We start from the raw sequence: 20315 nt of genomic DNA on the forward strand, positions 1-20315 counted from the left end.
AGAGTAACTATGAAGTAATTAAGGCCTCAGCCCCTCTCTACTTAGAATGCCAACTTTAGATTCTCTGTCTTTATTATTTATTTATTAAAAGATTTATATCCCACCTTGAACCACGAGGAAAGGCGGGACATAAATCTTTTACTAAAGAAAGAATAAAAATAGATAAATAAATTTGGCCTCCTAAGTAGAAAAGTGTTGGGGCTCGTGCCTAATTGGAAGCCATAAATGGACATAGAAGGGGGTAGGCGCTCTTGACGTTCCCAGAGGCTCCCACGTTCCAGGCTTGATTTCTGGGTTTGGAAAGCAATTGTGCAGCTCAACTTGAATTGCTTCTGATTCCAAGCAACCGGGAATAGGACTGGGGTCTCCACAGGCTCCCAGATGCATTCCCCACCCCTGTTATTCCAGACCCCTCTCTAGGATGCCGGAAGCACCGCTGACGTTACCAATCCTAATCCGGACGATACGGAATGCGCGGACCCAGGCACAGGAACGGGATCTGGTCCAGCGAGAGAGTGCCAAGATCCGGGGGGCCTTTCGGGATGACGAACCCGACAGCCGGGCTGCCAATTTAGCCAAGTTGCTCTACATCCACATGCTGGGCTACCCGGCGTATTTTGGACAGGTACACATGATATTCTGGCTGCTCCCTCCAAATAGCATTGGCCATCTCTGGCTAGGGAAATTCCTGGAGGTTTGGGGCCATTGCCTAGGAAGAGACTTCCGTTTCTTTTAGATTCTATGGTATACCATAGAGTTCCCCCTATGAGGAGGAGGGACTTCAGTGGGGTATAATGCCAGACTCCACCCTCCAAAGCTGCCATTTTCTCCAGTGGAACTGATCTATCTACTCTAGAGATCAGTTGTCATTCTAGAACTCCAGGCCCCACCTGGAGGTTGGTAACCCTACCTCTAAACCTGCTCATCTCTTTCTCATGTTATCGTGTGGGGCTGTGGCACTGAAACACAAGTTCAGGGGGAAAGCTTGGAACGTTGGAACTTCACTTGAGCCCTACCCCAAAGCCTGGGGATCGCACCTGTGGTGTGAGAATGGTGGTATTTATTAGTGTCTGAAAAATTTGTGCTCTCTTTTCCTGCCCCAAATCAGATGGAGTGCCTGAAACTAATTGCCTCTCAGAAATTCCACGAAAAACGGATTGGCTACCTCGGCGCTGCCCTCCTATTGGACGAGAAGCAGGACACCCACCTTCTACTGACCAATAGCATCAAGAAGTGAGAGACTAGAATCATAGAGTTGGAAGGGTGCATAGAGGCCATCTAGTCCAACCCCCTGTTCAATGCAGGATCAGCCTAGAGCATCCCTGACAAGTGTTTATCCAGCTGCTGCTTGAAGACTGCCAGTGAGGGGGAGCTCACCATCTCCCTAGGCAGCTGATTCCACTGCTGAACTATTTTAATACACCATTTCCCCCCTAATATCTAGCCACTACCTTTCTGCCCACAATTTGAACTCATTATTGCAAGTCCTGCCCTCTGCTGCCAACAGGAACATCTTCCTGCCCTCCTCTTAGTGCCAGCCTTTCAAATACTTAAAGGGAGCTTCTGGGGTTCTCATAGGGTTGCCAGCTCCAGGTTGGGAAATACCTGGAGATTTTTGGGGTGGAGCCTGAGGAGGGTGGGGTTTGGGGAGAGGAGGGACTTCAATGCCATAGAGTCCAATAGTTAAAGCAGCCATTTTCTCCAGGTGAACTGATCTCTGTCGGCTGGAGATCAGTTGTAACAGCGGGAGATCTTCAGCTAGTACCTGGAGGTTGGCAACCCTAGATTCCCAGCTGGAGTTGCGTGTGTTTGTGGGGGATCCCACCATCCTCTGTGTAGCCTTCTTCCAACTTAAGTAACTCTTCCTACAACAAAAGAACTACTTAAGTTAATGGAAGACCCTGTAGACTGGAGAAAGACTACGAACTTGAGCCAAATTGAAAAGTGGGGTAAACCCATTTTAACAAAGGAATGAATAAACTTTGCTCAGTGGAGCAACAGGATCAGGATAGGATCTACCCCAAAGTCTTCATGGCCTTCCCCATGAAAACCCTTTCCCACCCCCACTTGACTGGCCAGTCCAACTTTGAGTGGCAACCAAAGATGGCGGATGTGGAGTTGGAAGATCTGGAAGGTGGGCCATGGAGTTGGAGCGAGGCTAGGGTTGCCAGGTCTCTCTCTGCCACCAGCAGGAGGTTTTTGGGGCGGAGCCTGAGGAGGGCGTGGTTTGGGGAGGGGAGGGACTTCAATGCCATAGAGTCCAATTGCCAAAGTAGCCATTTCTCCAGGGGAATTTATCTCGTATCGGCTGGAAATCAGTTGTAATAGCAGGAGGTCTCCAGCTAGTACCTGGAGGTTGGCAACGCCAAGCAAGGAGGCGCCGGGGGGAAGGATTGTGGGGGAGATGAGATGCCACTGGCAGAACGAAGGGAGCCGGAGCAGGGTGAGTGAGAGGGAGTCGTTGGGAGAGCCCATCCCTCGGTTGACGGCCCCCTTCCATTTATTCCAGTGACATGTTGCATCCCAGCACTTGGGTGCAGAGCCTGGCTCTTAGCACCCTCGGATCTCTGGGCTCGGCGGCCATGCTTCGGGACCTGGCCGGGGAGGTGGAGCAGCTGGCCCGCGTGGGGCAGCCCTCCGTGCGAAGGAAGGTGAGAGGCTGCGGATGCTCCCCGAAACCCCAGATGGCGCCCCCTCTTCCTCTCCCGCCCATTTAAAAAGCTCCTGCCTCATGCCCAGTACTGCCGTTGCCTGCTGCCATCCCTTTGGTAATATAGGCTGAAGTCTTTCTTTTCATTTAAAAAGGGAAACCCTGCCCTCTGACATCCAAGGTATGGGCATAGAATCATAGAGTTGGAAGGGGCCACCTGGGTCATCTAGTTCAGCTCCCTGCACAATGCAGGAAATTCAAATGGCCATCTAGCCTCTGCTTAAAAACCTCCAGGGAAGGAGAGCTCATCACCTCCCGAGGAAGCCTGTTCCACTGAGGAACCGCTCTAACTGAGAAAATTATTCCTAATGTCTAGACAGAAACTCTTTTGATTTAATTTCAACCCGTTGGTTCTGGTCCAATCTTCTTGGGCAACAGAAAACAACTCGGCACCCTCCTCTATATGACAGCCCTTCAAGTACTTGAAGATGGTTATCATATCCCCTCTATTCATATTCATAACTAACTCCCCTCACACACAGCCCAGTGACCCCCTACTCAATGCCCAGAAGATGGCCAAGATGCCCTCCCTCTCATGATCTACCTATGGTCATAGAATCAGTATTGCTGACAGATGGCAGGTACATGAGTTTTCCTATTATTTATTCACTGCATTTATTACTGTGTTTACAATTGCCCGCCAATATCACCCACCTGTAGGGTTGCCAGGTACCTCTTCGCCAACGGCGGGAGGTTTTGGGAGCAGAGCCTGAGGAGGGTGGGGTTTGGGGAGGGGAGGGACTTCAATGACATAGAGTCCAATTGCCAAAGCAGCCATTCTCTCCAGATGAACTGATCTCTATTGGCTGGAGAGCAGTTGTAATAGCAGGAGACCTCCAGCTAGTACCTGGAGGTTGGCAACCCAACCCACCTGGCAACCCACGCTCCCTGACATTTTGTGAGTCTGCCTTTCGTGGCAGCTGTTTTGTTGTTGTGCCCACCACCCTGTGTTGGAATGCCAAAGGTGCCCACGGGTGCAGAAAAGGCTCCCCACCCTTGCTGCTGGCTGACTCCTCGCTGCAGTCGCTCATGTCAGCCACCGAGAATTTTGTCTACTGTGTGGGTGTGTTAAGTGTCGTCAAGTTGCTTCCGACTCAAGGCGACCCTATGAATCAAAGTCCTCCAAAATGACCCTGTGAATCCAAAGACCTCCCCTGTACAAGCTGTCTTTTCTCTCTGCCGACCTTCATAGGCAGTGGTCTGCGGGGTGCACATTATCCGGAAGGTGCCGGATCTCACGGACACGTTCATCGCGCTTGGCGAACAGCTGTTGACCGACCGAAATCAAGGTAAGGGCCATCATCCCTTTCCAGCGTGGTGTAGTGGTTAAGAGCGGTGGTTTGGAGCAGTGGAGGCTGATCTGGTGAATTGGATTTGTTTCCCCACTCCTCCACATGAAGCCAGCTGGGTGAACCTTGGGCTAGTCACAGCTCTCTTAGAGCTCTCTCAGCCCCATCTACCTCACAGGGTGTCTGTTGTGGGGAGGGGAAGGAAAGGTGATTGTAGGCCGGTTTGAGTCTCCCTTAAGTGATAGAGAAAGTCGGTATATAAAAACCAACTCTTCTTCTTCTTTGCTAGTGTCTGCAAAAATCCCCTTGCTGACCGTCACGGGGCGTGTTCACACAGGGCTGACTCAAGCCTGGAGGCCAATGGTTGGCCACTGTGTGAACAGACTGCTGGACTTGATGGGCCTTGGTCCAGCAGGGCTTGTCTTATGTTCTTATGTACGAACCCCTCTAGTGAACAGCATTGCATATTAGGTGTGAGAAGGCTAGAGAAAGTCTGTTGGGGGCGTTGGCCTGTGGTGACTCTTTCACACATGCAGGTTGTCAAGTGGTAAGCAAGCATGTGTGAATATCAGAAATCTGCTTTGCATGACCGCTAAGGTTGCCAGCTCCAGGATGGGAGATACCTGGAGATTTTGGGGGAGGAGACTGTGGTGGGTGGGGTTCGGAGAGGGGAGGGACTTCAATGCCATAAGAGTCCAATTGCCAAAGCGGCCATTTTCTCCAGATGCACTGATCTCTATCAGCCAGAGATCAGTTGTAATAGCGGGAGATCTCCAGCCACCACCTGGAGGTTGGCAACCTTAATTACCACTGACGTCAGAGGGGCAAGATGGAAAAAGAGGTCCAAGGTTAAATGAGATTAAATGAGACTCCAAGGAGTGCGCTGTGGAGGAACTGATGTGCAGTTCTCCTGTCTTGTCAAGCAATTCAGGATCCAGGAAGTTACGGATACCTCTCCAGCGTGGTATAGTGGTTAAGAGTGGTGGTTTGGAGCGGTGGAGTCTGATCTGGAGAACCGGCTTTGATTCCCCACTCCTCCACACGAAGCCAGCTGGGTGACCTTGGGCTAGTCACAACTCTCTTAGAGCTCTCTCAGCCCCACCCCCCTCACAGGGTGTCTGTTGTGGGGAGGGAAAGGGAAGGTGCTTGTATGCCGGTTTGATTCTGCCTTAAGTGGTAGAGAAAGTCAGTATATAAAAAACAATTCTTCTTCTTCTCTCTGGTCTCTCATCAGGCATTCTGCACGGAGCCGTCATGTTGATCGCAGAGATGTGTGGACAAAACCCACAGGCCTTGGAACACTTCCGCAAGGTGGGCGGATGCGAACTTAGCCTCCTTCCGGCTTCCTCTTGGGGCAACGGCCTGTTAAGAGAGGCGCTGGGCCCTCCCTGAAATGTTCCGCCTGGCTCTAGCGCCATGCCTGGCGATGCCACTCAAGAGGCATTCCCTAATAGTGCTGTAGCTTACTGCGCCTCATCTAACATGATGTTACTCCCCCCCCCGCCATAGGGGCTGTGCCTCAGTGGGAGAGCAGCTGCGTGGCTTGCAGAACGTCCCAGGTTCAATCCCTGGCATCTCCAGTTTAAAAAAGGACCAGGCAGTAGGTGGTGTGTAAGACCTCTTCCGGAGACCCTGGAGAGCGGCTGCCAGTCTGAGCAGACAATACTGACCTTGATGGACCCAGGGTCTGATTCAGTATAAAGCAGGGCCTTTCTTATATTCTTATCACTTACTGTCTGATCCTTTTAACTGGAGATGATGGGGATTGAACCTGGGACCTTCTGCATGCCATGGCCCATCCTCCCTGTGCTTCTGCTCCTGCGGAACTCCAGGAGCTGCTGGTTGACAAGGGTCCTGCCTTGTCTCTCTCCGCTATGCTATGCGATACCAGCAATTCCTCTTGTGTCGAAGCAGGTGGGGTAGCCCTCAGAAAACACAGGGTGCTGTGGGAGCCCCTGGGGAGGAAACCCCAGGTCCCGAGAGGAGAGACTACCTGGTGTGGGGCTGTGACTTAGGGGTACTCGTCTGCAGGGGCTTACCAACACCGTCGCCTGTCTCCTCATTTCCTATAGCGCGTGCCCCAGTTGGTAGGAATTCTGCAGAACCTCGTGGTGGCAGGTTACTCTCCGGACAACAGCATCTCTGGCATCAGCGACCCCTTCCTGCAGGTAAAAGGGGCCAGTTTTCCCTCCTCGCAAACACCAACCTTCTCACTGCTTCCAGGGACATTTTGAGGCCATATGAAATGGGTATTAGAGCATATTCTAAGGTCAATATTAAGTTCTTCAACCCATTGGCTTATGATTCTATCTCTAAAATTAAAAAAAGGTAAAGGTCCCCTGCGCAAGCACCGGGTCATTCCTGACCCATGGGGTGATGTCATATCCCGACGTTTACTAGGCAGACTTTTGTTTTACGGGGTGGGGGGTGCCAGCGCCTTCCCCAGTCGTCTTCCCTTTACCCCCAGCAAGCTGGGTACTCATTTTACCCACCTCGGAAGGATGGAAGGCTGAGTCAACCTTGAGCCAGCTACCTGAAACCGACACCCCTCAGGATTGAACTCAGGTCATGAGCAGAACTTGGCCTGCAGTACTGCAGCTTACCACTCTGCGCCATGGGGCTCCCTAAAATAGCCTTATTTTAATCACAAACACTTTTTTAAAAACTCCATTGATTTTATTGCAAAAATCCACTCATTAAAAAAAAAGGTTGCTTCAGGGCCCCTCCAGGTTTAGGGGCCTTGAAGCTTAAGCTTCATTAGTTTCATGGTAGATCTACCCCTGATGCAAAGAGTTCCACCCCACACGCTATTGTCCCATCATTTATGTCCGCCCCTTCAGGTCCAGATCCTGCGGCTGCTGAGGATTCTGGGACGAGACAATGAAGAGACCAGCGATGCCATGAATGACACCTTGGCCCAGGTGAAAGCAAGAGGGGACCTGGGGCTCGGAGCAGGGGCCCCAGCCAAGAGGGAGAGAAACACTTGGGCCTCAGAGGGCTTTGGAGAGCAATTCTTTCTCTGAGGAGCAGATGGGTGTATCCCATTTTGATTACAGTATGGAGGGTAGGGTTGCAAGCTCCAGGTTGGGAAATACCTGGAGATTTTGGGGGCGGAGCCTGAGGAGGGTGGGTTTTGGAGAGGGGAGGGACTTCAATGCCAAAGGGGAGTCCAGTTGCCAAAGTGGCCGTTTTCTGCAGGTGGACTGATCTCTATCGGCTGGAGATCAGTTGTAATAGCAGGAGATCTCCAGCCACTACCTGGAGGTTAGGAAGTCAGTACAGGAGTGAAAAACACATGTAGGTGCAAAGACTGTTTATATGCTACTGTGTCTAATATAATACGCACTCATAAATACACAAGGTGAACAACACATACAATCATATCAAGCACAAACATACAGAACCATCTCAGGGATGGTGGTAACAAGGAACAGTTCAATTCAAAAGTGCAATGTCTCTCAAAGTATACACATCAATCTTCTGTATTTTGTATACATCTCATGCAGGTAAGTGAGCAGATATAACAGATACTTAATATTCAGGGAGGAATAACTTCATGGAGGATACGGCCGTTTCAAATTCTTTGCAATTGAATTCTTCATCAGTCCTTTGAGCATGTTCCTCTTATATTGCACATCTTAATAGTAATAATAATGAATTTCAAAGTGCTGGATACAGGTTAGTTCCCACCTGTATCCAATTGCAGTAAACCTTTGGAAACCCATGCTAAGAGGCAACATCAGGGGAAGGCCTCGGCCTCCATGCCCTGTCTGTTTGATCCTCCAGGGCAAATTGGTTGTCCACTGTGTGAAACAGGAAGCTGGACTAGATGGACCACTGGTCTGATCCAGCAGGGCTCATCTGGTGTTCTTAACGGAGTGTAAGAGGAAGATTTGAAGGTGAAACTTTTGAGGAGGAAGGAGGGGACGTCTGGATGCCAGGGCGTTGATGCTCCAACTTCTCTGCTTCTCCTCAGGTGGCCACCAACACAGAGACTACACGGAACGTGGGCAACGCCATCTTGTACGAGACAGTTCTGACAATCATGGGTGTGCACTCCACCAGCGGACTTCGGGTATAGTGAAATGGCACGATGCAAACGGGCTGACATGTTTAGGATTGCCAGCTCCGGGTTGGGAAATATCTGGAGATTCTGGGGATGGAGCCTGAGGAGGGTGGAGTTTGGGAGGGGAGGGACTTCAATGGGGTATAAAGCCATAGAGTCCCCCTTCTAGAGCAGCCATTTTCTCCAGGTGAACTGATCTCTGTCACCTGGAGATCAGTTGTAACAGCGGGGATCTCCAGCCACCACCTGGAGGCTGGCAATCTTACGCGTGTCTGAGCCCCACCTGCATTTCGGTAGCTCCTTTGCCGCCAACCCTCTTGAGGGTCCAGCGATTGAAAATGAGCCATATCAGTAGGGTGGCCATCCTCCAGGTAGTGGCTGGAGATCTCCTGCTATTACAACTGATCACCAACCGATAGAGATCAGTTCCCTGGAGGAAATGGCCACTTTGGCAATTGGACTCTATGGCATTGAAGTCCCTCCCCTCCCCAAACCCCGCCCTCCTCAGGCTCCTCCCCAAAAACCTCATGCCGGCAGCGAGGAGGGACCTGGCAACCCTACATATTAGACATTACTTGGTGTAGTTGTGGTAATGCCGTCTTCTAGCCCTTGAATAAATATAATGAACCAGAATTTACTCAGGTTAGCAAAAGGGCCTCCAGTTTCCATCTGCCGTAGGAGCCGTCTTGATTACTCACCCCTGATTGTGTCAAGCTAGAATCAAGAGTTGGGTAGTTCCACAGATTAACGCCCGTTGGCTCTCAGCTCAGCCTGTTGCAGTCCATTCTTGACTCCTTCACTCCTAAGTTCGGTCACATTTTAGGGATCTCCTCTTTTCCACACACAGGTACTCGCGATCAATATCCTCGGGCGATTTCTCGTTAACAACGATCGGAATATCAGGTAAAAATAAAAGGAGCGGCTGGGGGAAAAGAGATCAGGCTCCTGATCACCTGAAATTTGCAGTTAACACAAAGGAATTTGAAATGTTTAAAAAAAGCTTCATGTGGCGTTGGCTCCTCAGCCTCTGTCTTCTTAGAGATTTCAGGCTGTTTCCAAGAATTGGAAGTGTTTTCCAGTTTGAGACTCAGGACTGAATTACACTGGCTGGGGAAAGGGAGAGAATTTCTGGCATTAAAATGGTACTGGGGATGGGGGGAGGTTAAACTATTTCCCCAATGTCCTCCAGCTTCTTTTGAGGGTAAATTAGGGGAGGTGCCGTGGCTCAGTGGTAGAGCATCTGCTTGGCATGCAGAAGGACCCAGGTTCAATCCCCGGCATCTCCAGTTAAAAGGGACTAGGCAAGTAGGTGATGTGAAAGACCTCTGCCTGAGACCCTGGAGAGCCGCTGATGGTCTGAGTAGACAATACTTACTTTGATGGACCCAAGGGTCTGATTCAGTAGAAGGCAGCTTCATGCGTTCATGTGTTCAAGAGTTGGTTTTTTATATGCCAACTTTCTCTACCACTTAAGGAAGAATCAAACTGGCTTACAATCACCTTCCCTTCCCCTCCCCACAACAGACGCCCTGTGAGCTGGGTGAGGCTGAGAGAGTTCATAGAGAACTGTGACTAGCCCAAGGTCACCCAGCTGGCTTCATGTGGAGGAGTGGGGAAATTAGTGTCCGCCACTCATGTGGAGGAATGGGGAATTGAACCCTGTTCTCCAGATCAGAGTCCACCGCTCCAAACCACTACACCACGCTGGTGTAGATTTGTTGTGGGCCATCTCATCTTGAAGGACCAATTCTGGATCTCTGCTTGTTTTCCTTAAAATACTGTAATATTTGGGGGTCTCCTCCTTAGGTTCGTGGCTCTAACATCGCTGCAGAAATTGTTGCAAGAGGAGAGTTCGGCTGTCCAGAGGCACCGGTCCACCGTCTTGGCATGCCTGACTGACCCTGACCCGACTGTGAAGAGGTGAGATTGGGAAAGTTGGGAAGGAGAGGGCAAGTGAATCTCTGAGGAGAATAACGCTTCTCACCTAGAGTACTGTGTTCAGTTTTGGGCACCACAATTTAAGAAAGATATAGACAAGCTGGAACGTGTCCAGAGGAGGGCAACAAAGATGGTGAGGGGTCTGGAGACCAAGTCCTATGAGGAAAGGGTGAAGGAGCTGGGGAGGAGAAGATTGAGAGGGGATATGAAGAGAAGATTGAGAGGGGATATGATGACCATCTTCAAGTACTTGAAGAGCTGTCATAAAGAGGATGGTGCCGAGTGGTTTTCTGTTGCCCCAGAAGGTTGGACCAGAACCAACGGGTTGAAATTAAATCAAAAGAGTTTCCGTGTAGACATTAGGAAGAATGTTCTAACTGTTAGAGCGGTTCCTCAGTGGAACAGGCTTCCTCGGGAGGTGGTGAGCTCTCCTTCCCTAGTGATTTTTAAGAAGAGGCTGGATGGCCATCTGTCAGCAATGCTGATTCTGTGACCTTAGGCATTTCATGAGAGGGAGGGTATCTTGGCCATCTTCTGGGCATGGAGAAGGGGTCACTGGGAGTGGGGGAGGTAGTTATGAATTTCCTGCATTGTGCAGGGGGTTGGACTAGATGACCCTGGTGTTCTATTCTATTCTATTCTATTCAATTCTATTCCTTCTCCCCAGGCGAGCTCTGCAACTTAGCCTAGCCCTGGTGAACAGCGGCAACGTGAGGGCAACCATCAAGGAACTCCTGGATTTCCTCATAACCTGTGCCCCAGACCTGAAGTCGGACTGCACTTCTGGAATATTCCTGGCTGCTGAGAAGTGAGTGATCCTTGGCAGCGTGTGCTTGTGTAAAGATCTGGGTGTGGAGGGCACTTGGGTGTGAGGAGCAGAACACGTCTGAACAGGTCCTCGTTTCCCCCCTTCAGGTTTGCACCCAGCAAGCGATGGCACATAGACACCATCCTCCAAGTGCTGACCATGGTAAGATGGAGGAGGAAGGCGGAAGAGGCGCTAGGATTCATGGGGAAGGGGCAGTGAGCCGTCAGGTTCACGGAAGAACCTTTCTCTCTTTCTGATCCCTCAACAGATGCTCCTCGGGCATTTCTGTACAACATTTCTTCGAGATCATATGGACTAGAAACTTAACTTTGTGTGTGTTATGTGCCGTCAAGTCGTCTTGGACTTATGGCGACCCTAGGAATTAATGACCTCCAAATCAGCCTTGCTCAGGTCTTGCAAACAGAGGGCCGTGGCTTCCTTTATGGAGTCAATCCATCTCACGTTGGGTCTTCCTCTTTTCCTGCTGCCTTCAACTTTTCCTAGCATTACTGTCTTTCTCAGTGAGTCTTGTTTTCTCATAATCTGACCAAAGTACGATAGCCTCAGTTTAGTCATTTTAGCTTCTAGGGAGGGAGCAGGCTAGAGACTTACTTTGGGGGTGGGGGGAATTGACAGCTGAGCTTCTCAAAAAAACCAGACTGTCTTCACAACATCACTTGCCCACCTTTTACAGTTTCAGGGCACTTTCGCACACGCTGAATAATTCACTTTCAATCCACTTCCAATCCACTTTGCAGCTAGATTTTACTGTGTGAAATGGCATGATCCACTTGCAAACAATCCTTGAAGTACATTGAAAGCGGATTGAAAGTGCATTATTCAGTATGTGTGGAAGTGCTGTTTAGTATTTTCTTCCAATGATTTAATGTGTCTTCCCTCACCACCTCTGTTTCTGGCAGCGCTTGGGGGCAGCCGTGCTAGGTGTGTTGAAAGTGGGAATTTTGAGGCCCCGGTTTAGAATGTACCCCTCTTATACCCTCCTCAATAGCTGTCCAGTCTTTTTAGCATGTCCAAAACAAGGAAAAGTTGGGTAACCGGGGGTAGAAGAAGAGCTTTATAAACTCTTTCAGGAGAAAGAAGGAAGGAGTGCAGAAACATCATGGAGACTACAGCAAACTCTCCTTTCTCTGTCACTCTCCTTCTCCATTGCAGGCTGGCTCTTACGTGCGGGACGACGCAGTCCCCAACCTCACCCACCTGATCGGAGGCGCAAAGGAGCTCCACGGTTACGCTGTGCAGCAGCTGTACGAAGCGGTGGCTCAGGATATCTCTCAGGTGCGATGTGGGGGGGGGGGAGATTCAAGGTTCACATTTCACAATGTTTATTTTATAATGGCCCACAGCTCTTGCCTTTATTTAGTACTCACTTACCTCTGTGGGTGTAAACCGTTCTTAGCACCACACTTCAGGGAGGGAAAACACAAAAATCGTTACTTGGAAGGCTTGAAGAGGGGAGTGGACATGTTCGTGGAGGAGAGGGCTATCCATGGCTACTAGTCAAAATGAATATTTGTCATGATGCATCCCTATTCTCTCCAGGATCAGAGGAGCATGCCGAATATATTGGGTGCTGTGGAACACAGGCAGGACAATGCTGCTGCAGTCGTCCTGCTTATGGGCTTCCTAGAGGCACCAAGTTGGCCACTGTGTGAACAGACTGCTGGACTTGAGGGGCCTGGGTCTGATCCAGCAGGGCTTTTCTTATGTTCTTAAGCTGTCTTGATTGTAGTGATGAAGGTGGCTGGTGAGGGTCAGGGCCTTCTCTGTAGTGGCACCTTGCTTGTGGTGGAACTCCCCACCATTATACATCCAGTGCCTTCTTTGTTATGTTTTAAGCGCCAGGTAAAAACATTGTTATTCTCCTGGGCTTGCTGTGATTCATTTTTCCATGTCTGTGTCTCATTTTCTCAGTCATCCAATTTCTTTGGGTTTTTATTGCCTGTAAATCAATTTTATGCAGACACGTCTTGCTATTTTTGGCTGTGGCCAGATTGCAGTTCTTATGCCATAACTGATGCTGTTCTTAATGTCAGTAGTTACTGTTGTTGTTATTGATTGCTTTTATCCTTGCGCACCTTCGTGAGAAACTCGTGGCTCTGACGTAGTGCGCAAATAACTTAAGTCCACTAATAACCATGAAAGAAAGAAATAGAAATGGATTAGGCTTTTATCTGGGACTGAGGTTCAGCAAAGCTGGAAGGCTCTCCAAATACACTTGAACTGTTGCAAGCACAAAGCCAACTAGGGTTGCCAACCTCCGGGTACTAGCTGGAGATCTCCTGCTCTTACAACTGATCTCCAGCCGATAGAGATCAGTTCACATGGAGAAAATGGCCGCTTTGGCAATTGGACTCTATGGCATTGAAGTCCCACCCCTCCCCAAACCCCACCCTTCTCAGGGTCTGCCCCAAAAACCTCCTGCTGGTGGTGAAGAGGATCCGGGCAACCCTACTCCTGCAGCAGCCATTTTGTACTTGCGCCTACCACCGTCTGTCAGAATTCCAGAGATGCCCACAGGCTTGAAAAGGTTGGGAACCCCTGATCTAGTAAGCTCAGCCTTGGCAAAACTCACATTCTTTCTGAAAGCACCAGAATACAAAAGAATCTCTGAAGAAGAGTTGGTCTTTATATGCCGACTTTCTCTACCACTTAAGGAAGAATCAAACCGGCTTACTATCACCTTCCCTTCCCTTCCCCACAACGCACACACCCTGTAAAGTAGGTGGGGGTGAGAGAACAGTAACTAGCCTGGGGTCACCCAGCTGGCTTCATGTGTAGGGGTGGGGAAACCAACCCAGTTCACCAGATTAGCCTCCACTGCTCATGTGGAAGAGTGGGGAATCAAAGCCAGTTCTCCAGATCAGACTCCACCGCTCTTAACCACTACACCATGCTGGCTCTCCTGAGCCTTGTGGTTTGCAAAATGCTGAGTTATTATGAAGGTGCTGGTGTGTGTGTGTGTGTGTGCATAGGCCATACAAATTGGCCAGAGGGAGGGGGAGATAGATATAGGAGAGGAGGTGACCTGTAATCTACCTAGAAGAGAGTATAATGTGTATGCCATCCTTTCCCCCAGCAACCCTTGGTTCAGGTGGCCACTTGGTGCATCGGAGAGTATGGCAACCACCTATTGGCTGGGAGCTGTGAAGAGGTGGAGCCTAAGCAGGTGAGAAGCTGGGAATTCAGGGTCTGGGTAAACAGAGGAATGTGGAGCGGAGGAAATTTGCTCACACTGTCTCTCCCACCCCCAATCCTGCTGAAACCATTCTCCTCTTCCGCCCGCGCAGGTAGACCCGGAAGAAATGCTCTCCCTCTTGGAGCGCGTGCTCCAGTCGCACCTCTCCCTGCCGGCCACCAGGGGCTACGCGCTCACCGCCATCATGAAACTCGGGACCCATCTCCAAGGCAACAGCATCAAGTGAGGTCGCTAGGGGCAACCTCCCCTCGGCCTGGGCCTTCACCTTGGCCTCAGCTTAAGTCACCTGTGACAACAGCCGGCCCTTGTTGGCTCTTGGGTTGCCAGGTCCCTCTTTGCCACTGGTGGGAAGCTTTTGGGGCGGAGCCTGAGGAGGGCGGGGCTTGGGGAGGGGCTTTAATGCCACAAAGTCCAATGGCCAGAGTGGCCATTTTCTCCAGGTAACTGATCTTTATCAGCTGGAGATCAGTTGTAATAGCAGGAGATCTCCAGCTAGTACCTGGAGGTTGGCAACCCTAATTGGCTTTGTGCTCGCAACAACTCAAGTGTATTTGGAGAGCCACATGATCACATGAGGCTGCCTTATACTTAGGGTTGCCAACTTTCGATGCAGTTTTTCAAACTGCAGCATCCCCTTTGCCTTTTTCCTCAACCTTCCTGATTTTTCTCCGTCTCCTTTTGCGTTTCGCGCTTCTGAAGGGAATGTTGAGTGTAAGAAGCTTTGAGACTCCTTAAGGTAGAGAAAACCAGGGTAAAAAAACCCCTGTTCTTCTTCTCCTGCTTAAAATTAAGGTGATTCATAACCATTTCCCCTTAAAAAAAAAATTCTCTCCCCTACCAAGCCGGATCCGGAGTCTGGTCTCTATTTACTGCAGCTGCCATGACATTGAATTGCAGCAACGGGCGGTGGAATATAATGCCCTCTTCCGGAAATATGACCATCTCAGGTGAGTTCTCCAGGTGGGTATGGGGTGGGAGTGAATCTAGGGAATCTTCATGCCCTCTGGATAAGACTGTGGAAGAGCCAGGAACCCTGGGTTCTGTCTGGGAACCAGATTCTGAGAACAAGTGCCACATCAAAGTTGTGTGCGTGTTGTGTGTTACGGATGGCCAAACCTCACAATTTCTCTGGTGTGCTGCACACACTCCCAAAGATACCACTGGGGGGGAGAGAGAGTTGTGCAGCACTGGGGGGGGCAGCAGGAGAGGAAGACGATGGGATATGATAAATCAGGTCTGCTCACCCCCTCAATGCAGTCTCAGCAGTTTTACCAGAGAGTGGTGGACTCTAATCTAAAGGACCGGGTTTGATTTCCCCACTCCTTCTCATGGGGGGCTGACTCTAACCTGGTGAACCGGGTTTGTTTCCCTGCTCCTCCACATGAAGCCAGCTGGGTGACCTTGGGCTAGTCACAGTTCTCTCTGAACTCTCTCAGCCTCACCTACCTCACAAGGCATTGTTGTGAGGTGAGGAAGGGAAGGAGATCACAAGCCGGTTTGATTCCCCTTAAAAGGTAGAGAAAATTGGCATATAAAAACCAACTCGTCTTCTTCTTCTAGGGCGTCTGTGTTGGAGAAGATGCCCCTCGTGGATAAAGCTGGTTATAGCGAGGACGGAAGTGGAAAAGAGCAGTCGGGAAGAGAGGCCAGCATTGCCCTGAATATCCCAGAGGTAGAACCGTGCGGCAATTCCAAACAACCAGAATCCAGCCAGGTGAGGGCAGCATCTCCAAACGTTTGAGTTTTTGGAATGAGCATTACTGCTATCAACATTTTCTGTGTTGTCCTAAGGAGGCGAAGGCTTTCAAGATCCTCGCCTGAAATTTCATCGGTCGATGGAGCAAGTCTTTTAGGGATGCCAACCCGCATCTGTCTCCTCCTTGCAAATCAGGATCTGCTTCCTCCTCTGTACTGTTTTCTGACCTGCATCCGCTCCAGTGGTACTGAACACGTGAACACATGAAGCTGCCTTATACTGAATCAGACTCTCGGTCCATCAAAGTCAATATTCTCTATGGCAGCGGCTCTCCAGGGTCCCAGGCAGAGGTCTTTCACATCACCTGCCTGCCTAGTCCCTTTAACTGGAGATGCTGGGGATTGAACATGGGACCTTCTGCATGCCAAGCAGAGGCTCTACCACTGAGCCATAGCCCCACTCCATGGCTCTCCAGGGTCTCAGGCAGAGGTCTTTCACATCACCTACTTGCCTAGACCCTTTAACTGGAGATGCTGGGGATTGAACAGAGGTTCTACCACTGAGCCACAGCCCCTCCCCATGAATATCCCAAAGTCCCTGGACTGGGAATCAGATTCAGCCATACTTGAACATGAGCCAAAACAGTATATGGGGCTGGCAGGAAGAAGGGAGAGGCTAAGAGTTGTGCTGTTTTCCCTCCCCATTGTTTTCTGCCTCCACAGCTTCTGCTAGCAGCTCAGTGCAGCGCTCACAGCCCCTAGAGAGGGACCCTTGCTCGGTCAGCTCTTCTGCACTGTCTCTTTTCCTCCAGGTCTCTGATCTCTTGAATCTCCTGGGGGAACCTACCGAGCCTTCTCCTTTACAGCCTGTTATAGGCACTCCGGTGGCAACAGGATCTGTCCTGGAACTGCTCAGGGATCTAAAACCCCCAGGTAAGGTGACACAGAAGACTGCGGTCAAGAGGTAAGGAAGATGCTGAGGTCTCCTTCCCTCCAGAGCCACATGCCCACTGATTTGTTTATGTTCCTCCCAAGTATATGGCAAAGGGTCCCTTCCGGTCTCTATATCCCTTCCACCAATAGTCCCTGCAAGCAACCCAGCAACATTTTTCAGTTTCTGTGACCTTGACAGCAAAAAGGTTCTTCTACTTGATTTCTCTGGGCTTTATTTTGACCTTCCATGAATAGGTCTGGGTAGCTGGTTACTCAGCCATTTATTTATCAGCATCTGCTAGCCATGGTGACTCAAGGGAACCTCCACATTTAGTGGTAGCAAACCTCTGAACCCCAGGGCCCGGAGGCAACATCAGGGGACGGCCTCAGCCTCTATGCCCTGTTTTTAGCCCTCCAGAGGAACTGGTTGGCCGCTGTGTGAGACGGGATGCTGGACTGGATGGACCCTCACTGGTCTCACCTAGCAGGGCTCTTCTGATGTTCACTGCTGTTATTTTCTGTGTAATAATGAGGATTAGAAAGGTGCAGGTCTTAAATTTTAAAAAAATCGATGCAGACATTCCAGCTGAGAATCAACACCGCTGTTGATTATGCTTGTGGCATTTTTAGGATATCCAGAGTATACGTTCCCCTCCAGGTGTACCTGCTCACATAGTGGGAAACCAGACGTGGAAGCTGATTCCTATTAGCCATATGTATCAGAGTGATTTCCAAAAAGGTCAATTTGACCTTGGCCACACCCTTATTACCCCGTGTCCCTTGGTCCTTCAAGGTCAGTATTGGCTATTCAGACTGGCAGTGGTTCTCCAGGGTCTCAGCATGGTGCAGTGGTTAAGAGCGATGGGACCAAGTGAGGAACACTGATGTGGAAATTGGTTGCCCTAACGTCAGATGTATGTGGGCTTTCAATGATTACTCAGCAATGAGAGCCAGGCCCTCTGCACATGCTCAGATGCACTCCGTAACTATGATACCTTTTCAGGGATAAGCCCTGGCATTCAATGATTACTCAGCAATGAGAGCCAGGCCCTCTGCGCGTGCTCAGATGCACTCTGTAACTATGACACCTTTCCAGGGATAAGCCCTGGCATTAAAGACGCATCTCCGGGCTAAGGTCAAATTATTAAGGATTTGCCTGGGATTCACTTGGGAGAAGTTACGTTCCCCATTGATTGCTTATTGCAGCGGGGGAGGTGAGAGGGAGACTTAGACAATACCATGCAAAGGATCTACTTGTCTCCTGGCTTCCCTGTCCCACCAGCTCCTGCTCTCTCCCACCTGGTGGTCTACGAACGAGATGAGCTGCTGGTCGAATTCTCAATGGAGCGCCCCCCGCTGGAGCCCACGTTACTGCTCATCACTGCCACGGTATCTAACAGGGCCCCCGGCAACGTGACCGGGTTTTCTCTGCAAGTGGCCGTCCCCAAGGTGAGATGGGGCTGATGCCGCTGGGGGTTGCGGACAGGACAACCCTAAAACCCATGGTTGTGTCTTTACAGGAAGTCCTTTTTTTGGGAAGGGGGAGATGATTCTGAATTTATAAGGAAACGCTGACAGCTTGAACTTGCTCCTCTTTTCCCTTCCCGACAGTCCTTTCAGGTGGCGCTCTTGGCCCCCAGCGGGTCCACAGTTCCAGGCCAGGGTGGTCCCCCCATCACTCAGCTGATTCGCGTCTTGAATCCCAGGAAGGTAAGAATGATGGACAGGGGCCCTGCATTCCCACTCCTCGCCCCCGAGGTAGAGTAGCCTACAAAGATGTCCCCTGTCATCAGGCAAAGCAGTGACTCTCCCTGCAATGTGACAGTGGAGAATTCCTATTGGTCGCTTTACTGGTAACATAGGGGCATATTCCAGGTTTTCCTCCATTGTGATGTCACTTCCCCTCCGGTCACAGGAAGTCTCTGTCTTGCTAGCATAATAAGCACCGTAAGCATTATTATTTCCCGTTTCTCTGGAGTAGCCGCTGTTTCTTCAGTGCGGTTTCTCCAGCAACAGACACCTCGGCAGTCAGCAGCATAAACTCAGCATGTGTCTTAAGGATGCTGATGAACGCATTCCTCCCTTTCTCCTACCAACCTTAGCGCCTGGGGACATAGTTGTCTTTAAAGAAAGAGCTGGGGTTTCCCCAGCGCTGAATTCTGAGTCCAATTTTCCTAATATCCAGACGGTACCTTTCCTTCCGCAATTTAAACCCATTATTGCAAGTCCTATCCTCTGCTGCCAACAGGAACAGCTCCCTGCCCTCCTCTAAGGGACAGCCTTTCACATCCTTCAAGAGAGCAATCCTGTCCCCACTCAACCTCCTCTTCTCCAGACGAAACATTCCCAGCTCCCTCAGCCTTTCCTCATAGGGCTTGGTCTCCAGGCCCCTCCCTGATCATCCTCATCGCTCTCCTCTGTACCCGCTCGATTCTGTCCACATGCTTTTTGAAGTGAGGCCTCCAGAACTGCACACAGTACTCCAGGTGTGGCTTGACCAACACAGTATACAGGGGGACTATGACATCTTGCGGTTTGGATGTTAAGCCTCTGCTGATGCACCCTAAGATCGCATTAGCCTTTTTTGTCGCTGCATCACCACTGGCTGCTCATGTTTAACTTACAGCCCACCCGTACCCCACTTATGTAAAGTCTGCACTGTTCCAGAATGTAGCTTTTCTGTGCGCAGAATTCCTTTCAGGGCAGGGGTCACTAACCTTGCATCCCTCCCTTTCTGATTCCCAGCTCCCGCTCCGGATGCGTCTGCGTCTCGCCTACACTCTGCCCTCTGGTGCAGCGGTCCAACAGATCGAGGAAATCCGCTCATTCCCAGAGGCTGCGTGGCAGTGACCGGCGAGCAGCCTGGGAGGTCCACCTCCACTGTAGGTTTCCAGCAAAGCTTCCGCCTGGCTTTCCCCCCAAAACAAAGCCTTTGCAATTGCAGTATGCGACCACCAAGTGGCATTTCTGTCCCACCTGGAGGCCTTTGGACTCTATTAGCCATATAAGTAGGGGTTGCCCCATGGCTACTGGGGGTGTGACCCTAGGTCACTGCACTGGAGGCAGACGGGGTGGTGGGGGTGGTGTAAAGTTCTTGCAGGAAAGATTCCCCCAAAACTAACAGGGGAAACAGAGTCAAGGCAGGACAGCGGAGTGGGGGGATGGAAAGGGGAAATCCCCTCCGCCTCCCAGCGGCGGGGAAATCAATTGAATTGATCAGCTAGACGGGGAGATTCCACAACAACTGAGCGGCACTAAGTGGAAATCGATGAAGATAAAGCGTGGGTGGGGGGGATCGGAATCCTCCAGTAAAATAAACACACCACCCGTCCCTCTCCGTTGCCCCAATCCACATTTCTGCTTTGCTGCGGAGCTGGGAGCTCCGATCTTTCCCTGCAGGAGCGGAGGCCGTGGCTCTGCTTCCCCAGGGCCAATCCCTTCCTAAGCTCAGTCAAACCAAGGGGATGCCTCAGTCAGTATTCTGTCTACCAACAGTGGCCAACCGGGGGTTGCAGTAAAGAGTGTCCGAAGCATGGCCCGGCGGTCCCTGGCTGATTATCCTCAACATCTGGTGACTGTTGCTGCAAAAAGTGAGGCCGCACTTCTTACTACCACAGCATCCAGCCACCAACAGGTGCCTCCTATCCCAGCCTCCAAGT

The 20315-nt window shown here is 50.6% G+C and overlaps 1 protein-coding gene across 1 annotated transcript; it reads left to right on the top strand.

The window, feature by feature from the left end:
• Nucleotides 1-421: 421 nt before the first annotated feature.
• On the top strand, nt 422-19526 carry AP1G2 (adaptor related protein complex 1 subunit gamma 2). The gene is made up of 21 exons (XM_056863271.1): nt 422-625; nt 1109-1233; nt 2510-2651; nt 3903-3999; nt 5234-5310; nt 6072-6167; nt 6840-6920; nt 7976-8074; nt 8913-8968; nt 9872-9985; nt 10671-10811; nt 10919-10973; nt 11985-12107; nt 13909-13998; nt 14120-14250; nt 14871-14975; nt 15589-15742; nt 16536-16656; nt 17939-18105; nt 18268-18366; nt 19402-19526. The coding sequence occupies exons 1-21, from the start codon at nt 422-424 to the stop codon at nt 19504-19506; spliced, it is 2382 nt and encodes a 793-aa protein (XP_056719249.1). The 3' UTR covers nt 19507-19526.
• Nucleotides 19527-20315: the final 789 nt, after the last annotated feature.

This window comes from Euleptes europaea, chromosome 18 (genome assembly GCF_029931775.1).
Source record: "Euleptes europaea isolate rEulEur1 chromosome 18, rEulEur1.hap1, whole genome shotgun sequence".
In the NCBI taxonomy this organism is placed as follows: Eukaryota; Metazoa; Chordata; class Lepidosauria; order Squamata; family Sphaerodactylidae; genus Euleptes; species Euleptes europaea.